Here is a 19,744-nt window from a genome sequence, read left to right on the forward strand (position 1 = left end):
TCTTGCAGCTACTAAGAAAATTAGGGGAACACTAGAGGGCATCCTTAATGAGAAGATGACTTCATCCCAACAAAGGTCTGCATGGTGGTCACTCCAAAATGATACTGTAATGGGCTGATGCATCTATGCAGGCAGATTGGTGAGGATAAGGTCAATTACGTTTTTCCCTACTGTTGGTTCCTTCACCACCTCCTGCAGACTTAGCCTAGCAGATATGCCCTTTAAGGTTCAACCAGCTAGGGTGCAAAGCTACTCCCAGTGATGGACATTGAAGTTCCCAGTACAACGGTGGCACAGTGGTTTGCACTGCTGCCTCACAGTGCTAGGGACCCGGGTTCAATTCTACCCTCGGGCGACTGTTTGTGTGGATTTGGATTTGCATATTCTCCCCGTGTCTGCATCGGTTTCCTCCCACAGTCCAAAGATGTGCAGACTAGGTGGATTGGTCATGCTAAATCGCCCATAGTGTTCAGGGATGTTTAAGCTAGGTGGGTTTGGGTGGGGGGGGAAAGAGAGAGGAGGAATGGGTCTGGGTGGGGCACTGAGGGTCGGTGTGGACTTGTTGGGCCAAAGGGCCTGTTTCCACACTGTAGGGATTCTATGATCCTGTGCCTTTACCAATAATGGTGCTTCATGAGCTGCAGAGTGGGGTGGGGGTACAACTATAAAAGGTACAATTACATGAGTAAGACTGTGTCAGTCTGTTGCTTAAGTAGCCTGTGAGACAACTTCCCAATTTTGGCACTAACCCCCACGGTCAAAAAGATCAGAGTTTGCCATCGTCACTTCTAGCGCCTAGGGCAATGCCAGGCAGACTTTCCAGCTTACTTCTCTTCTAGAGACTTTTTAGCAGTTCGATGGCCCTTTCAGAAGGCAGTTAAAAGTCAACCACATTGCTATGGGCAGGAACCACATGTAGGCCAATCTGTGTAAGTACAGTAAACCTCCTTCCCTCAAGGATATAATCAGTTGGATGGGTTTTTAACGACAATTATTGCACAGAGTCAAGTCTGGATTTTTTTAATTCTTGATTCATTTTTAATTCGGAATCTACCATTGTGGTGGGATTCAAACCCAGGTCCCCAGAGAATCACCTGGGTCTCTGGATTACTAACCCAGCAACAATACCACAATGTCAACTGCTTCTCCATCAACTAAACCACTATTTTTAACGACATTAAAAAAATGTTGTTTCTGAAGTCAGCATGACTGGTACACAGCTGTGTGAATTCTTTTTCTATGGCAAAACCAAGCTCTGAAGTGTAACAACTGCATTCAATTCTGGTTTCCCTGCTATAGGAAGGATGTTGTGAAACTTGAAAGGATTCAGAACAGATTTACAAGGATGTTGCCAGAGTAGGAGGGTATGAGCTACAGGGAAAAGTTGAATAGGCTGGTATTAATATCTCTGGAGCGTCAGAGGCTGAGGGCTGACCTTACAGAGATTTATAAAATCATGAGGGGTATGGGTAGGGTGAATACTCAAAGCCTTTTCCCCTAGCTGTGGGAGTCCAAAACTAAAAGGCATAAGACTTCAAAGGGACTTAAGGAACAACGTTTTCATGCAGAGGGTGGTGTGTGTATGGAATGAGCTGCCAGAGGTGATGGTGGAGGCTGGTACAATTACATTTAAAAGGCATTTAAATTAATTTAAAATTTTAAAATTTAAAAGGATGAGCATTTGAATGGGAAGGATTTAGAGGGATACGGGCCAAATGCTGGCAAATGGGACTAGATTAATTTAGGATATCTGATCAGCAAGGATGAGTTGGACCAAAGGGTTTATTTCCGGGCTGTACATCTCTATGACCCTATGAAGAGTTAAGTATTTTAGAATGGCAATTTCTCCTAAATTGAAAGACTGCTTGTGTTTTAGCTTTTTTTTGGAAATCACCCAAATGAGCATCCACACAAACATTAAAACAAATCATTAAGAGTATTAAAATTCCTCTCATATCAGCAGCTCAACTTTTGCTTTAAACAATATTGCTCACCTTACAAACAGGAACAATTTCCACAGAGAATGTACTTTTGTAATTGTAACTGTTAGAGTGGACATCATGGGAGATTAGACGTTGAGATGTCTTGTACCTTTGGAACAAACAAACATAAGCTCAATATTTTCCATAAAATGAATTTCGTTATGTACGCTATTAAATCTTAAGAGACACACAGATTAGTCAAAGAATGTGCAGTTTCTAATACAGTATCTGCATAAAAAGGCAACTCTCAAGTGATGTGATGTGAGATACCATGACGTGAGGTGGCATAGAATACTGACGATCTGCCATTATCATGTTGTGATATTTAGGCTGGCTTCCATCGCATTAGGACAAGATTTGGGTGCCATAAGGGATGAGGAATTTGATAAACTTTTATAATGGCATCTTGTATCTCCATGTATACATTACAATCACAGGTACTTGCTTCTTTGGGCTCAAGCTAAGCAATTCAGATGTACTGCAGTACATTTCCTTCAGCACATGAAGCTGCAAGAAAGCACAGCTCAGCAAGGTGGAGACTGTGCACTTTATGTCTTTAGGTCATATTCCATGTGATGACGCTATAACCATGTTCCTTAAAATTCTTGCAAAAATTGTGCGATATACATAAGACAACATCCTCCTTTTTCCAAAGGAAAGAAATCCAAAATAGATATACATCATTGCACTTGGATAAGTGTTGTCAACTGAAGAATTACACATAAAAGCAGAGTTAACAAGATTGATAATTCAAACGTCAATATAATATCTGAGGCTTGACGACTCATCCTGATCGGGTGATCGTATACCCATAGAAAGGCAAGTGTTATTCTCAGTTGCTCTTGACTGAGCTTTGGTTGTCTTCTCGTCACTGCTGCCTAGCATCATCGTACATTCACAATCATCACAAATTTCTTCTGTGTGCATGATTGGCATGTGTAACATTGGTCTGAGCTGGCTTCTGTTCCTTCATACTGTAGTTCCACAATTGGAAGCGTCTTCGCATGACCTGAGTTGATTCCATCTCTTTACTGGTATCCAGGTAATTGTGACTGAATTTCTGACATGGACTATCTGAATAGTGCATTCTTGTGGTAGTTCTTTCCCTTCTCACTGGTCACGTATCTGCTTCACTCTCCTCTATCTTTGATCTGGAAAAGTCCTGTGTGTTTTTCATTCTCAACATGATGGGTGTGAACCTCAAGTATGGTTTGACGCAGAGGTTTGTGCAATCAGGTAGTCTTACCACTATGGGATCTCTGGTACCTACCAGGTAGAAGATTTAGGGAATCGAAGCTGATATTGCAACAAAAACAGTAATTGCTGGAAAAGCTCAGCTGGTCTGGCAGCATCTGTGGAGAGAAAGCAGAGTTAACGATTTGGGTCAAGTAACCCTACCACAGAACTGATGGCAGCTAGGAAAATGTCAGTTTATATGCAGAGGATTGGTGGGGTAAGGAGTAAACGATAGTAGGAGATAGAGCCCAAAGATAGAAAAGCACAGTTGAACAGACAAAGGAGTAGATAACGATCTGGCTAAAAGGGTGAATAGCTATTAACGGGGACTGTTAGTGGCCAACAATAGGCTGTATGTAATGCCCGGCTATGTGTTAACAAGGCCTGATGCGTGGGATTTGGGATAAGGACATGGGAGAGCTCAAGCCCTGAAGTTATTGAACTCAATATTGAGTGGAGAGAACTACAGGGTCCCCATGTGGAAGATGAGGTGCTGTTCTTACAGCTTGCGCAGAGCTTTGCTCAGCACTGCAGCAAACCTGAGACAGAGATGTTGGCCAGGAAACAGGGTGGTATGTCGAAGTGTCAGGCAACCAGAACCTGATTTTACATATTGGTATCGCAATATGATTGTGCCACAGCATGAAACTGATGATCCATCATTGCTGTGAAAGCATCATTTTTGGGAAATCCGTCTTTTAAGATACATAGTGGTAACATGTTGGCACTAGTACTTGGGAGAGAGGGCGCAATCATGTGAGAGAATTCAACTTTTTCCCCAATTTAAGAATGGTTTCTCTGTAGTCAAAACTCACTGAAATTGAAGACAACCAATTTTATCTTTCCTGTAACTGCTGTTGCAAGCTGTGACTTTTAACCGAGTCAGAGACGTTTTTGAAGTGAACTGGTCACCTTTTGTCTCTTACAAACCATTTGAAGCATCTGGAAAAAGATGACAGATGCGAAGCACTGGGCAGCAGAAGAATCGTAAACATCATCTCAACAACAGAGACTGGAAACAAAAATTACTGAATTGCCTTTCCTATTAATATGACAATGTAAAAGGCATCTTCTGAAGATGTTGATCTTTGTTGGCTGCTCACTTTGTTGATATGTTTGTGTCCTTTTGATCACTTTCCATGCTGCCAGCATTGTGGTGTCGTGTTAACTTGTTGGTCATCTGGCTAGGTTTTGCAAACAGACTTTCTACACATGCCCGGTGTCTTTTTGTGCCACATTTTTTTTGCAGGCAAGAGAAAATTCCAGGTGACTTATAGTGTGATGAACCACATCCATGACAGATATTCTTGAACTGGTGCACTTTGCTGACCAGAACAGCAGCATGTCTGCACCCAAAGCAAGTAATTAATATCATCCTGCACTATGGCTTCATACTGAATTCCATCATCGAGCAAGGCATTGATGGTACAGCCCTTCTACTTGCCCAAAAGCTTTCTTGAAAGCTTTGATCAGGGTACAATCAATTACCAATTCAATTAGCTTCACTGAGAATTGTTCTTCAGAAATATTACACTCATGCCCTTCAATTGGCATCTGGAAAAAATCATCAATGGGCTCTTGCAGTTTCAGTCTTTACACCATGAGTTGGAGTCTATTAATACCTCAAGTATACTCCAGACCTTCTCTGGCTCTTTGTTATCCCCCTCGGAAAAACCAAATATGTTTATTTGGGAAAAAACAGCATGTAATGTTTTAAGAGATATCCTCTCAAGATCATTTGTAAGGTAATCTGAAAAATAAAGCTGCGTATGTAGCTTAATTGCTGCCCAATTCACAGTCAAATGCTGGCCTTCCATTTTTTATTAAAGATTTGTGACCGTTTTGTTGAAATAGAGTGCGTAGCTTGTTTATTCCTATCATTTACATGGTTTACAGTTCTGACACTTTACATTTCCTTCTTTTGCTTCTATTTTATATGGTTAAGATTTTTCAAGAAGTTTAGCTCACTGTGGGTCTGTGTCTTTAAGAATGAAGCCCTGTAGAAGCAGATTTCAGCCATTAGAGAGAGTTGGCACCAAATAAGAAGCAATGACATCACATTTGCTCTGGCATCGAACTGAAGATGACAACATGGCAGAACCAACAGACCACTGCATACAGATAAGCTGCTCTACGTCAGAAAATCGACTTTTAGTACTTAAAAAGAAAAGATTTTCCCGCCGCCAAACAGGTGTGTCGTTAAACTGGCAGTATTTTTTGACTGTCAATATTAGTGCTGGACTTGTAAGAAGCCTTTAGGCTGATGATTTGACTTTTACACCTGTAAAGAAGCCTTTTTGACTGCTGTATCTTAACACCAAGAAGCTGGGTCGAAAGTTGTAAAAAGAAGCACAGCTTTATAGGGCTTGAAGTAGATGGAAAGTAAGTCAGCCTCCGGGCTGTTTGGAGTTGAAGACCTGTACTCACACAAAGTTCTTCTGGTTAGTCATCTGAATGCTTTGCAATCCAGGGCTGTCTGATCTTCCGTGGGGATTTTCTTATAAGCAGTTTGCTTAGTAACTCAGTGCCACCATGACCGGAGGTGGAACAGTGTATTGATGATCTTCCTCTATCACACTGTGATATTTACGTTCATCCGTAACATAAGACATTGGTCACACAGTACTGAATTTATGTTACAGTACTTGATATCCACATTTATACATTACTACCATATACACTTGTGTATCTGGGCTTCAGCTAAGCAATCTGGATGCACTGCAACACAGTTGCCGCAGTGTGTCATTCTGTCATGCTGCAGGAGAATAGAGCTCACAGTAAAGATGGACATTGCAAGTTTTCTACCATTACATCACAATGCCATACTGCAGTGGTGACATCATGAGCGTGTCTTTTAAAAGGTAGATTACACATTTGCTGCAAGACAATACACAACAACGAGGACGTCAAACGGGTGATTCCCTCATGTTTGTTCTTTCTGCACCAATTGTCTATCCAGAATAGATTCAATGCTCTTGTCAGCCCAAGGCCAGGATTTAACTGTCAGAGCGAAGCAACAACATTGATTAAATGGTCTTGACAAAAGTTGCCCATTAAAATCTAGCAATCGGTGCAGAACGAATTTTCCCTGTCCAAACGACAGTTTATATCCAGCACCAAATCAACAAGATCTCGTGTGGCAGCTTGTTATTGGCTGCCTACTTACTTGAAGTATTCATACACAGGAAGCCATCAGTTAAAAGCACTTGAAACACTCAAATACATTGCAGACAGTTACCTATGGAAACCTTAGCACACCTCATGGACTTGCATGTTACTCTGTACATGTCTGAATTCCTGAAGTCGCTTTCAATTTTTAATTAAGTAATGATGGCAAAAGCTGACAAGTTGGTCATCATTACCACAGCAAAATTAGGACAAAAGTCAGCATTAATTCCAATTGGAATCCAGCATGGAACAGTACTGATTAATCAGAGTAGAGCAGTGAGGTTGCAATAACCTATTCCTGTTATATTGTATAATAACTTTGATAAACTTTAGTGGTTTATTATACCACTTCAGCCTCCAATTTAGTGTCATGTACATTAGCATAGGACTGGAATAATTGCCCAAACAAGGTACAAACAGTAGATTTCTTCCCTAAAGCACCTATAGTTAAAAGCAGTTAGCATTCGTTCCATTTCAGCATATTGTGAAATAGCTCCAAAAGAATAGTCTAAAATTTTAATTTCAACAATTAATTTTTTAACAAAAAATCCAAATACAGTTTAACTGCACAATGACTATAATTGCAGAAAAGTGAAGCAACACAAAAAAAACATAAAAGACTAGCCATCATCATTCAAACCAGATTCACAAGTATGTTCTTAGTAATGTTAATGTAGAAACACTATAGCCACACATTCTGAAATGAAATCTAAATGAACTAAAGAAACAAGGCAAGATGTAATACATAATCTTGAATATTTAATCACCTTTTAGTTTCTAATAATTCAAAACAGAGCTCTTCCTAACAGTATAGTTGTTCTCATATCACAGACTGTTGCAGTCCACCACAACCTTTAAGGGTAATTAAGGATCAGTAATAATTGCTGGCTTTTCCAACACTATCCACATCCCAACAATGGTTATATCCCTCAAATTATTAGTTTTGCCAAAGGTAAATTTATATTCTTACTTGCAGGGAACTGTACACTGAAGAAAGTCCACCATCTTCTGCGCATGTTGCTTGGAACCATAGTAGAAATCCAGACCATCTAAAGTCAAAATTCAAACGGGGTTAAAATATTCTTGACCAGTTCAAAACATTCAAGTTAGCTTAAAATAGAATGTGTGTGGACAAAAAAAAAGGTGCAACATAAGCCTGCACTACTTCAGCCATACCTTAAACATTGATCTAGTTTCTCTTTCAAATATGCCCGAATGTTAGAAGCAGATAACAACCCTTTAAAAATCTAACTAAATTCGGAAGTGAACTTGTATGTGGAATTCCAAACTGGGCATCTCAAAAGCCATTTTGTCCATCTATTTATCCTTGATATTACTATGCAATGATGAATACTTAACATTTTCAAAAACAATTCAGTTTATTACACATCAATTTGCTCATTTTAAATGATTTACATCCGTTTATTTTAATGACAACCAAAGGGATGGTAAAAGTGTGTAACAAATTTCTGAAGTTTACAAAACACAGGAAATCAAATTGCAAAAAACGTTACTCTTAGCTATTTTTCATGTCTATGCCCGTGAGAATGTATAGGTTTCACAAAAACAGTCAATAAAGCAATATGTTACTGGAACAAATGGAATTGAAAGTCCAAGCTGAGTTTTCAGTATTTTGAATTAATTGATCTCAACTTGAATATCAATGGACAGCAAAAGAATTCTGTACTCCCTGGCCCCTTTCCACCGACAGCCCCAGGAAAGCATGCACGACAGAATATCTTTTTTAAAAATTGTTCAAAGCACAGATCTAATGCCTATAATAGTCTTTCACCCCAGACTTTCATGAAATTAGTTGGTTAGGGAACAACTGCCTGTCCAACTGTCAAAACTTCATTTAAATTTCATGGAAAAAAAAATATACATATGGTGAGCATTCTGGTACACTATCAATCTAACAACCAAGAGGAAGAACTAGTTCACAATATTCACTTACCATGGATTTCCTTGACACGAAGCGTGTTTTGATGTAACTTATGTTTAAGGATTAATTGTTCCAAGTAATAAAACGTTTTCTTGTGTGGAGTCTAAGGAGAAAATAACAGTAATAGGAAGGAAACAACTTCTCATTTTAAAAGAAATCTTATTTCACTAAAACTATTTTTAAGTTACATGTACTCTTCTAGTATGAACACCACTAATCAAAACAAATAAAATTTCAGTTAAGTATAAAGTTAAATATGCTGCAAAACTTTGATAGGGCACTTTTTGAAGACAGCTTCAGAACACACAAGTTGCAATGAAAGAGACCAAAATTATCCACATCATGTAGTTAAGTCAAAGGGTTTTCACTCCAATTACTGCAGGTTAATAAACATATTTTACTTGAAGTTCACAGTTTTAAGTCAAGTACATTTATTTGCAACTGACAGCAGTGTCTGTATTTATGATATTTGACAAGTTAGAATGAATGGTTAAGTTAAAAGACAAAAAAACCCACTGTTAATTTGGAAAATTTGATCAATTCCTGTTTGCATAAAAGAGGAAACAGTTTAACAACGCACTTTCCGGAGGTATGCTGCTGTGATATATGGCCTTACATGCACAATGAACCTGGAATTGAACCCCTTTTAATGCCTCTCTAGGGAGCATGATTTCTGCTCATCCATATAATTTCCACCACTCAGCCAAAGGAATCGTCTTAAAAAAAAAAATCACAATCAGGGGAAATGAACTCCCTGGTCTATGCTGGGGAGTTATGCCGGTTTTGTGGTGGAAACTTACTACAGCTTGCCAAAGGAATACAAAGACAGGGAACACAATGTCTCCAGATTTTTATTTTTGACACAAGTCCTGTTCTTCTCCATGTGCCTCACAGATGTTTTACAAAAATGCTGGGAATTATTAATTCATAATAGTTGTTGAATTTTGTAAATGTAAACACAATGTTGTTGAAGGAGTCCAGGTGAGTTGCTGCGAAGCACATTAACGACTGCAATATATGCTACCTACAATGGTGATGGGAGAGAACGTTGAAGGTAGTGGATAGGGTGATAATTAAGCAGGTGTTTTATTTCCAATGGACTTTCATTGGAGATGCACCCATAAAAGCAACTGGAGAGTACTTTTTCCTGTGCTGTTGACCTCTGTGCTCAGTTGTGGCTTTTGGATGGAGGACAGTCAAGGGGCAAATTATTTGACATGTTTGTGTTTATACAGCTAGATGAACATTAGCAAATAGCCTGCTTCTGATCTAATGATGGAGAGAAGGTCATTGACGAAGCAGCTGAAAATGGTTTGGCCTAGAACACTACCAACTCTAACAGTCACAATCATCATCCTTTGTGCTAGCTATGACTCCAAACAGCAGCGAGCTCTCCCTGATGCCCAATAGTTCCAATTCTGTCAGGGTTCCTAATGCCATATTTGGTCAAATCCTGCCGTATTGTCAAGGGCAGTAACTTTCCTCACTTCTGGCGCTTAACTCTTCTGTCCATGTTTGGACCAAGCTGTAATGAGTTTAGGAGCTGAGTGGCTCAGGCAGAACCCAAACCAAGCATCAGTGAGAGGGTTACTGCAAAGAAAGTGCTGCTGGATAAAGCTGTCAATGATCCTATCCATTATTTCACTGATTGTCCTTTTGAGAGTAGACAATAACTAGCCTATCACCATCCCACCCACCTTCCCCAGCTCCACCCCGACTCTCTCTATTTCCCAGCTCCTTTTCCCCTCCCTATTTCTGAAGAATGGTCCCAACCCAAAACGTTAATTTTCCTGCTTCTCTGATGCTGCCTGACCTGCTGTGTTCCTCCAGCTCCACACTGTGTTATCTCTGACTCCAGCATCTGCAGTTCTTGCTATCTCACAGTAATTGGCGCAGTTGGATTTATTTTTTCATGTCTGCACAGAGCATACCTGGGCAATTACCTACATTGTCGATATCCGTGATGTAGACGACTGGAACAGCTTGGCTGGGGATGCAGCTAGTTATTAAGGATGCTTTCGGTACTATTGCTAGAACATTATTTGGGCCCATAACAACCTTTGCAGTATCCAGTTCTTTCAGTCACTTCTTGATAATCACATGAAGTGCATCAAATTGTCTGAAGACTGGCGTCAATATTCTGGGGATTTCAGAAGGAGGTGGAGATAGATCATCAATTTTCACTCAGTACTACTGGCTAAAGATGAATGCAAACGCTTCAGCTTTGTGTTTTGCACTGATATGCTGGACTTTCCCCACCATTTGGGGTGGGGATATTTGTGTGGCTGCAACCTATACTTGTTTAATTACCAACCAGAATTCACAGTCAGATGTGGCAGAACCTTGAGGTGATGTATTGGTTGTTTAAGTATTTAGCCCTGTCTATCGGATGCTGTTTCCACTGTTCGGCATGCAACCTCACTTTTAAGCACACCTATTGCTAATCCATTCTGCATGCCAGGTCTCCCTCCCTGTCCTTCCCCCAGCCTACCAGGCTTGATGATAATGAAAGTGGGGGGTATGCCTTAGTGCTTCAATGAGCTTAAAACATTAAGATTTTTAACGTTACTATTGCACAATGAAATAAATTGCTTATTCACCTTTTGTCGGACTTGTACAACTGCTTTCCAATAGTCTTTAGCTTCAACACGGTGACAATCATCACACATCTGTGGCAGGATGACAAAATCAACCACAAAAACCTGCTGCAAGATTGTTCCACTTATTACCTGCCAACAAAATTCACAGATGGAAACAGTCATAACAGTTTGATTATTAAATTCTGAGATTGACTTATTACATCACAGACTAGATGTTCAAGGTCAGAACTGCCTTTTCAGTCAGAGGATCAAAATACAGAGGAAATATAAAGGACTCAAACAGATACAGACAGAGTCCTTTAGCAAATTATCTGACAAGCGTACCCCAGAAAACACACAGATAAAAAGGGAGAAGAGAAAAATATCTAAAACTGACTGGTATGAAAAACGAAACATAAAAAACATCCACTCTTGAACAATGGCCCTTCCCAACCAATAACCTGATCCTGAAAGGATGGTACACCACTTGAAGGCCTGGCTGAAAACTGACTAATCAAAACTAACCACTTCCCCTACTCACTTAAGCCAACTTTCACAAATAGTCACTGCTTATATTCTCATACAAACAATGTGAGGTTAATTTTTGCTGATTATCCTATCTATATTTAAAAATTGAACCTTTCTAATTTTGCATAAAATCCTTAATGTCTCCCTTCAAGATATTTAATGTAGTGGAGTGAGAATATGTCATTTCAGGATGCTTTTATAATAAAACACACACGTTGCTGTCACTTTCTGCTATAAATGCAGGCACCCAAAAGAAAATCAGGAAAAGCAGTCACCATTGTTGAATCTTCTCACCTCCTTTTGAACTGTAAGTTTCACCTTTAATCTCTTGGAATGAGGCTCGGTCCAAATAAAGCCAGCATCAATTAGACGTACCTGAATAAAAGTAATAACTTATGTCAAAGCTGCAAAAAGCATCATCACAATTCATCTTCCCTACAAGTTTAATTACGACACAAAACTTTCTAAATTAGCAATATTTTACTTCATATTTCAGATTGCATAAATATTCTAAGATGGAGTCTTTGGTGGTCAGTCACCAGACCCTCGCAAAATGTCCTACTTTGACATATTTTCTTTTCAGCTATTCCCCTCTTCTGAGAGCACTAACATTGCTGATGTTAATCACAAATAACCTCCTTAAACACATTCTTAGCAACAAAATTTACATGCCTACAGCAGCTGCAATATCTGGTGTGCATTTTAGCAGGAAGAATAGAAAGGGAAGAGGAGAGCAAGCGGAGTGAAGAGACACCATTATAACAACATCCAATACCGCTTGAAAATATATATTCCCAATAGTGACAAAGCTGACAAACCTTGTTGAGATTCATTGATTGTTTACTTTTAAAAGTCTAAATGTTGGAAAAATTTGTCATCAGGTCCCTAGATGTTCCATCTTTCAGTGAGATCCAAGTACTAATATTTGTTATTTATGAATATATCATAATTTTTTATGAATAATGGACAACAAAACCGGAAGGGATTGTTCAGTAATCTAGATCCTTTTGCAGGGTAATTGGTATAAATTGCAGTGACACTGAGTTTCTACAAAGTTCTGTTACTATTTGGTCTAAAGAACATGGCAAAGGTCAACATTTCCACAGCAACCTATGACCACATTCAATCTGGTTCACTGAAACCACTGTCTCCTGAATTTTACAGGAAGGCCTTGTGAATGGCTGACAAATCTAAACTAAAAGATATATCTGTTCTCAAGGCAACCACTGGAAAAGGGAGAAAAAATAATCTGGTAGAAAGTGGCTAAGGCCAGCTTTCAGGTACTTAACCAGTCTATAGGTACAAGGTTAATCCAAATTCAACAATGGGTGAGGAGGCATGGGCCGCCTTTTTGTAAAGATAGCTCATCCATTTGAAGAGGCAGTGCCCCACGCAAGAGCAAACGCAGGAAGTAAACTCCTCCGAAGGGTCCTCCTGGCTAAATACCAAATTTTTTGAAGTTTTTTTTTCGCTAGTAGATACTAAGGCTTACATATGGTGAGTGTAGATTTATTTTTAAGTCATGGCAGATCTACAAAACAAAATAATGTTCAAGAACAGGTAGGTATGCATTTCTGACTTTCATGGATGCAAAATAACACCATCTAAATTTCATATTTTCCAGTTCCTTGTCTGCCTCAACAACCAGCATGAAGGTCTCACCCATGTAATAGTGAATTTTAGTGTATTCAATGCAGTTCAGTTGGCTAGTCACAGGACATGTCCAATCTTGTTAGCAACCTGCTCTATTGGTAATCCATCATCCAACAAACAGCAGTAGTAATGTGTACCATTTACAAGATGCAACTCAGTAACTTTCCTTCAACAGCATCATCCAAACCTGTGACCCTTACCACCTGGAAGGACAAGGATAGCAAACACATGGTGGCAAGTTGCCCTCTAAGCCTTACACCATCCTTACTTGGAACTATATCACCATTCGTCCACTGTCACTGCATCAAAATCCTGAAACTCCTTTCCTTGAAATATTATGGGTGCAATTATCCCTAAATGGATTGCAGCAGTTCAAGTTGGCAGCTGAAAATGCCCCATCTGGACATTGCAAATTTCTGAACTGTAGTCACTGTTGCGTCTAACAAATGAAGCAGCTAATTTACACGTAACAAGCTACCGCAAACTGCAATGTGTTAATGACCAGATAATTTACTTTTGATGTGTTGATTGAGTGATAACTGTTATCTGTAACACTAGCAATAACTCATTTTTCTCCTCAGGGTAGTGCAGTAAGATCCAACAGAGACAGATGAGTTCTGGGTTTCAACATCTCATCTAAAGGATGGAACTTCAAACATGCAGTACTCCCTCATTTCTGCACACAACTGCCAGCCTTGATTTCTGTGCTCAAAAGTCTTGGAGTAGGACATGAACCTACAAATTTTTGCCTCAGCATTGAGTTTATCATCAAGATTGCCATGGCTGATCTTACCATTGCACATTGATTGCAATCAGGACCCACAGTTCTGTTTTGCATAAATGATCTTGTTGATATAGTTATTGCAATCAAAAGCTTGAATACCTGTCAACGAGTTTCCTCTGCAGCTGTCAGTCACAAACTGCACCTGTGTCACAATGACAAAGGTAAACCCTCTCTCATTCTTCTCAACCGTCTACATGGTTGTGTCATCACTCTTCGACATCTCTCCAGTCAACCAGCTGGCTGAGGCTGCACTCACCTAGGTCCTTCATCAATCCATTCATAGCCAGAGAATAACCTATACTAACTTCTCTTCTAGCTCCCACCATAACTTCGAATGTCCTCCAAAAAACTATCCACAACCTTTGTTGACTCTCAGCTTGACTGTTCAATGCATTCTTGGCTGGCTTTCCACACCCTATGCTGCCTAAATCTGATGGCGGCCAAAACTGTTGCTCAGGTCTTAAGCATTTTTCACTTATCGCCCTTCTGTTCACTGACCTACACAGATTCTAAATGAAGCAAAATCCCAACTTTAAAATTCTCTTCCTTGTTTCAAATCCCTCCACAGCCTCACCCTCGCACTTTTAACCTTGTCCAGCCCAAAACTTTCCAAGATAGCTATAATCCTTCTGGCTTGAATACTTGCACTATTTAATCAAAACATGCCGTTAGTTGCCAAGGAACTAAACTTTGAAATTCCCTCTCTAAACTTCTCCAGCTATCTTCTTTGCTTTCTTAGATCATAAGACCACAAGACACAGAAGCAGAAATTAGGCCAATTCAGCCCATCGAGTCTGCTCTGCCATTCAATCATGACTGCTATGTTTCTCAACCCCGTTCTCCCGCTTTCTCCCCGTGACCCTTGATCCCCTTGCCAATCAAGAACCTATCCATCTCCGTCTTAAATATACTCAATGACCTGGCCTCTGCAGTCTTCTGCGGCAGTCAATTCCACAGATTCACCACTCTCTGCCTGAAGAAGTTTCTCCTTACCTCTGATCTAAAACGTCTTCCCTTTGCCCCAAGGCTGTGCCCTCGGGTCCTAGTCTCTCCTACCAATGGAAACATCTTCCCTGCATCCACTCTGTCCAGGCCATTCAGTATTCTGCAAGTTTCAATTAACTCCCCCGTTATCCTTCTAAACTCCATCGAGTAAAGACCCAGAGTCCTCAAACATTCCTCATATGTTAAGCTTTTCATTCCTGGGACCATTCTTGTGAACCTCCTCTGAACCACTCCAGGGCCAGTACATCCTTCCTGAGATATGGGGCCCAAAACTGCACACAATTCTCCAAATGTGGTCTGACCAGAGCCCTACAAAGCCTCAGAAGTACATCCCTGCTTTTATATCCAAGTCCTCTCAAAAAAATTGCCAAAATTGCATTTGCCTTCCTAACTACTGACATTTTCTGAAGAAGGGTCTAGGCCCGAAACGTCAGCTTTCCTGCTCCTCTGATGCTGCTTGGCCTGCTGTGTTCATCCAGCTCTACACCTTGTTATCTCTACTGACTTAACTTGCAAGTTTACCTTGAGAATCCTGGACTAGAACTCTCTTTGCACTTCAGACTTCTGAATTTTCTCCCCATTTAGAAAATAGTCCATGCTTCTATTCTTCTTACCAAAGTGCATGACCTCACACTTACCCACGTTGTACTCCATCTGCCAATTTTTTTCCCCACTCTCCTAACCTATCCAAATCCTCCCCACTTCCTCAATACTATCTGTCCCTCTACCTATCTTTGTATCATTTGCAAACTTAGCGAGAACGCCCTCAATTCCTTCATCTAGATCATTAATGTATAAAGGGAAAAGTTGTGTCCCAACACCGAACCTTGCAGAAAACCAGCTGCCATTCTGAGAAAGACCCTTTTAACCCCACTCTCTGCTTTCTGCCAGACAGTCAGTCAATCTTCTATCCATGCTAGTACCTTGCCTCTAACACTATGGCTCTTATTTTACTCAGCAGTCTCCTGAGCAGCACCTTGTCAAAGGCATTCTTAAAGTCCAGGTAGATAAAGCATCCATTGGCTCTCCTTGGTGTAACCAGCTTGTTATTTCCTCAAAGAGTTCTCACAGATTTGTCAGGCATGACTTCCCCTTGATGAAGCCATGCTGACTTTGCCCTATTTTACCATGTACTTCCAAGTAATCAGAAATCTCATCCTCCACAGCGGACTCCAAGATGTTACCCACAACAGAGGCTGGGCTAATCGGCCTGTAATTTTCCGTCTTTCGCCTTACTCCCTTTTTAAACAGGGGTGTCACGTCAGCAATTTTCCAGTCCTCTGGGACCCTCCCTGACTCCAGCGATCTGAAAGATCACCAATAACACCTCCACTATCTCTTCAGCTATCTCCTTAAGAACTCTGGGTGTAGCCCATCTGGTCCAACTGATTTATCCATCTTCAGGCCATTCACTTTTTCTAGCACCTTCTCCTTGGTGATGGCCACCATACTCAGCTCTGCTCCCTGACTCTCTTGAATTTTGAGGATATTACTTGTGTCTTCCACTGTGAAGACTAACGCAAAATAATTATTCAGTTCCTCAGCCATTTCCTTGTTCCCCACTACTATCTCTCCAGCGTCATTTTCCAGCGGTCCAATGTCCACTTTTGCCCTTTATAAAGGAACTCTTACAGCCCTCCTTTATATTACTGGCTAGTCTACCCTCATATTTAATCTTCTCCCTTTTTTTTTTGTTGCCCTCCGTTGGTCTTTGTAAGCTTCCCAATCCTCTGGTTTCTCACTGCCCTTTGCCACATTTTATGCTTTTTCTTTTGCTTTTATGCTATCACTACCTTCCCTAGTCAGCCACGGTTGCCTCATCCTCCCTGTACCATGCTTCTTTTTCCTATGGATGAATTTTTGCTGTGCCTCCTGAATTACTCCTAGAAACTCCTGCCATTGCTGTTCCACTGTCTTTCCTGCTAGGCTCCTCTCCCAGTCAATTCTGCCCAGCTCCTCCCTCATGCCTCTGTAGTTGCCTTTATTCACCCGTAATACTATTCTATCTTTTCCATCTCAAACTGCAGAGTAAATGCAATCATATTGTGATCACTGCCTCCTAAGAGTTCCTTCACCTTAAGCTCCCTTAATCAAGTCTGCCTCATTACACAACACTAAATCCAGTATTGTCTGTTTGTTCGTGGGCTCCACCACAAGCTGCTCCAAAAAGCCATCTTGTAGACATTCCACAAATTCCTTTTCTTGAAATCTACTTTCTTCTTTCAAAATATTTGTCCATACCGTTTGTTTTTATTTAATACAAACCGATGTAGTTTATAATGTTAATTCATAACACTTGTGAAGCTACACGGACGTTTATGATTTTAAAGGCTTTATATAAATTGATGACGCTGATGAAAAATTCAGGGTTTCAAAACTATTAGCATGTACAGAATTAACTCTTTACTGAGAAATATGTGGACTTGACAGTACACATTACTTAGATAGTAACATTCAAAAATCAAACCAATGAAGAACTGAATCTACTTTCCTCTTATATAAACATCAATAAATATCTCACTTTTCTGATAGTTCAACTTCAAATTCACCTTAAAAATATTACAGGAATAGATTCAAGATAGAAACATGTTTGTATTTTCAATATATTTAAGAAGTAATACTTCCAGGGTATGCTGAAATATAAGTCAACTTTTTAATAACAACTGATAAAATAGAATTCTAAATTTCTGGCAAGTCGGCAATGTCATTAATGCTATTATAACTGCAGCTAGCATAACAGACCACTGCTACGCATGCACAACTATGGAAAGTATTCGAAGTCATTATCAAAAGGTTTTACTAAGACAATTTTGTACTTTTTCCCATTGGATCGTAATAACTACATCATTAAGTTATTAAAATATAAATGTTTCTGACTGCCATCAATTTATCAATGCTAAGCAGCAAGACCCAAAATGAAACATCCATTTTGTTATGTGATCCTGTGTACTAACTTTGGTCAAGGGGGATTTTAGTTTCTTAAGGCACAAAGTTAGAAGTTCTCTTGATTCCAATGCACACTGCATCCAAGTTCCTGGTGGCTGAAGATATCTGGGAAAAAAAAGACAACATCTCTTAATTAGTTCAGAAATCTACATCATTTATTAAAAATCTACCAATCAGGATTGGTATGCATCCGACTCAATTCTCAATAATACTGATAGCCAGCAATTAGACAGACTCGAATGAGTAATCAGTGGGTCTCACAAGTGCCATGTGCTGCTGAATTACATGGTTTCAGCTAGTTAAATTAACCATTCTGTATCTTACAGATTAAACTTGGTGAGGAAATGATCTTCCTACAAAAATGAGCACATTGCTTAACACTGCCCAAACTTGGCTAAGCAATGCAGTGGATTTTTGCATGCATCGAACACAGCTGACTTAGTTCAATAATACACTATTAATAACATTTTTCAGGTTCATTACACTAAGACTCAAGTTTCTTCTGGCAATTAAAGAAAATACAAGGGTATTAGTGGGCATGTTCAACACAACTTTAGAATACACTACACAGATCAAAATAAGTGAATTTCGTTCTTGTGACTCAACACCGGTAACTATTTGCAGGCAGAAAGCCACTATACTGTGAATTCCTCACAGTCCAGAACTAGCTCATTGAAAGCAACTTTTTAACCTTTCTAACAAAACTTTAAATAATGCTTTTGACAAACAGTGGAACAGTGGAATTGGAGAGCACAGCAGGATGGCTGAAAAGAGGTCATAACGACATGATGATAGAGGGCTGACGGACTAAACCAATGAACACTGATCAAACTGTATAGTGGAGAATACCAACTGGTTTGGAAAATTTAGGATGCAATGAGCGCACTTTACTAATCCAAAGGTATAATGAAAATTACTGATTTACCTGATAATTTAGTTCCCATTTAATGTAAAAAATTTAGGTTATAAAATAATGAACAAACCAAATTTAGTTTCCCAAAGTGTAGAATGATTCTTTATACACATATTTTTATAAATGTGACTGTCCAATGACTGTTATTTTTTTAAATTGAAAACAAACTGTTGCAGTTGTCTGTTTGCTGTTACTATTTTAATCAAAAGGGAATTCTTTGTACAAAGAAAAGCCAACCATTTATCAAAACTTTACAGTTCAATTTTTCCAAAGGGTATTTCACCAATTTAATCTTTAAACAATACTAAAGGCAATTCACAAAACGATAAAGATGGGCTAAATTTTCCCAAGGTTTGGCTAAGTTTCAATAACAGGAAATTTCATGGGGGAGTTTCTCTCCATGAACTCCAGCATGTTTACTCTCACATTTTTAAACTATTCACCTCATTGTTTAGTTCCAGGTCATTGCTCTCAGGCCATCTTCTTCTCTCCAGCGGCACAAATGCTCATCATAGCAAGGGCTGTCAGGCTTTCCCACAACCAGTGCTATATTTACATGCCATCTGTGCACTACTTCAAATGTTGCAAGTCAGGAATTGCTTTTCCACAGTTCCAGTGTGGGAAGATTTGTCCGAGATGGCCAACAGGGGGAGATTGACACACTGTTTTGCTTACAGGGACCTGGAGGTCCTTGTGGATAGTATGGTGAACTGGAGGCCCATCCTCTTTCCTCAGGACCGTCAGTTCACTGAGTCATAAATTTGTTACTATGCAGGAGGCGGCATTCAGCCCAGCATGCCAGCACCAGCAGTTGAGACTAAGCCTAGACCAGACGGGCAGAGTCTGAAGTTGCCACCCAAATCACAGCCATTTCCACGGTCTGAAGGAACATGCAGTAATCCTGCAAGAGGGTCAAAATCGGGTCTAGGCCCGAAACGTCAGCCTCTCTGCTCCTATGATGCTGCTTGGCCTGCTGTGTTCATCCAGCCCTGCACCTTGTTGTCTCGG

General features: G+C 39.9%; 1 protein-coding gene across 2 annotated transcripts in view; it reads right to left on the minus strand.

The window, feature by feature from the left end:
* Positions 1-19,744, minus strand: part of nmd3 (NMD3 ribosome export adaptor) — a 59,646-nt gene that overhangs the window by 16,317 nt on the left and 23,585 nt on the right. For both annotated transcript variants that reach the window (XM_048604737.1, XM_048604738.1), the window contains 6 exons: positions 17,832-17,928; positions 11,730-11,810; positions 10,929-11,057; positions 8,341-8,431; positions 7,357-7,435; positions 1,995-2,091 (listed from right to left, as the gene is read on the minus strand). In XM_048604737.1, coding sequence (XP_048460694.1) covers positions 1,995-2,091; positions 7,357-7,435; positions 8,341-8,431; positions 10,929-11,057; positions 11,730-11,810; positions 17,832-17,928 — 574 coding nt within the window. The remainder of the gene's footprint in view (positions 1-1,994; positions 2,092-7,356; positions 7,436-8,340; positions 8,432-10,928; positions 11,058-11,729; positions 11,811-17,831; positions 17,929-19,744) is intronic.

Source organism: Rhincodon typus, chromosome 13, assembly GCF_021869965.1.
Source record: "Rhincodon typus isolate 14 chromosome 13, sRhiTyp1.1, whole genome shotgun sequence".
NCBI lineage: Eukaryota > Metazoa > Chordata > Chondrichthyes > Orectolobiformes > Rhincodontidae > Rhincodon > Rhincodon typus.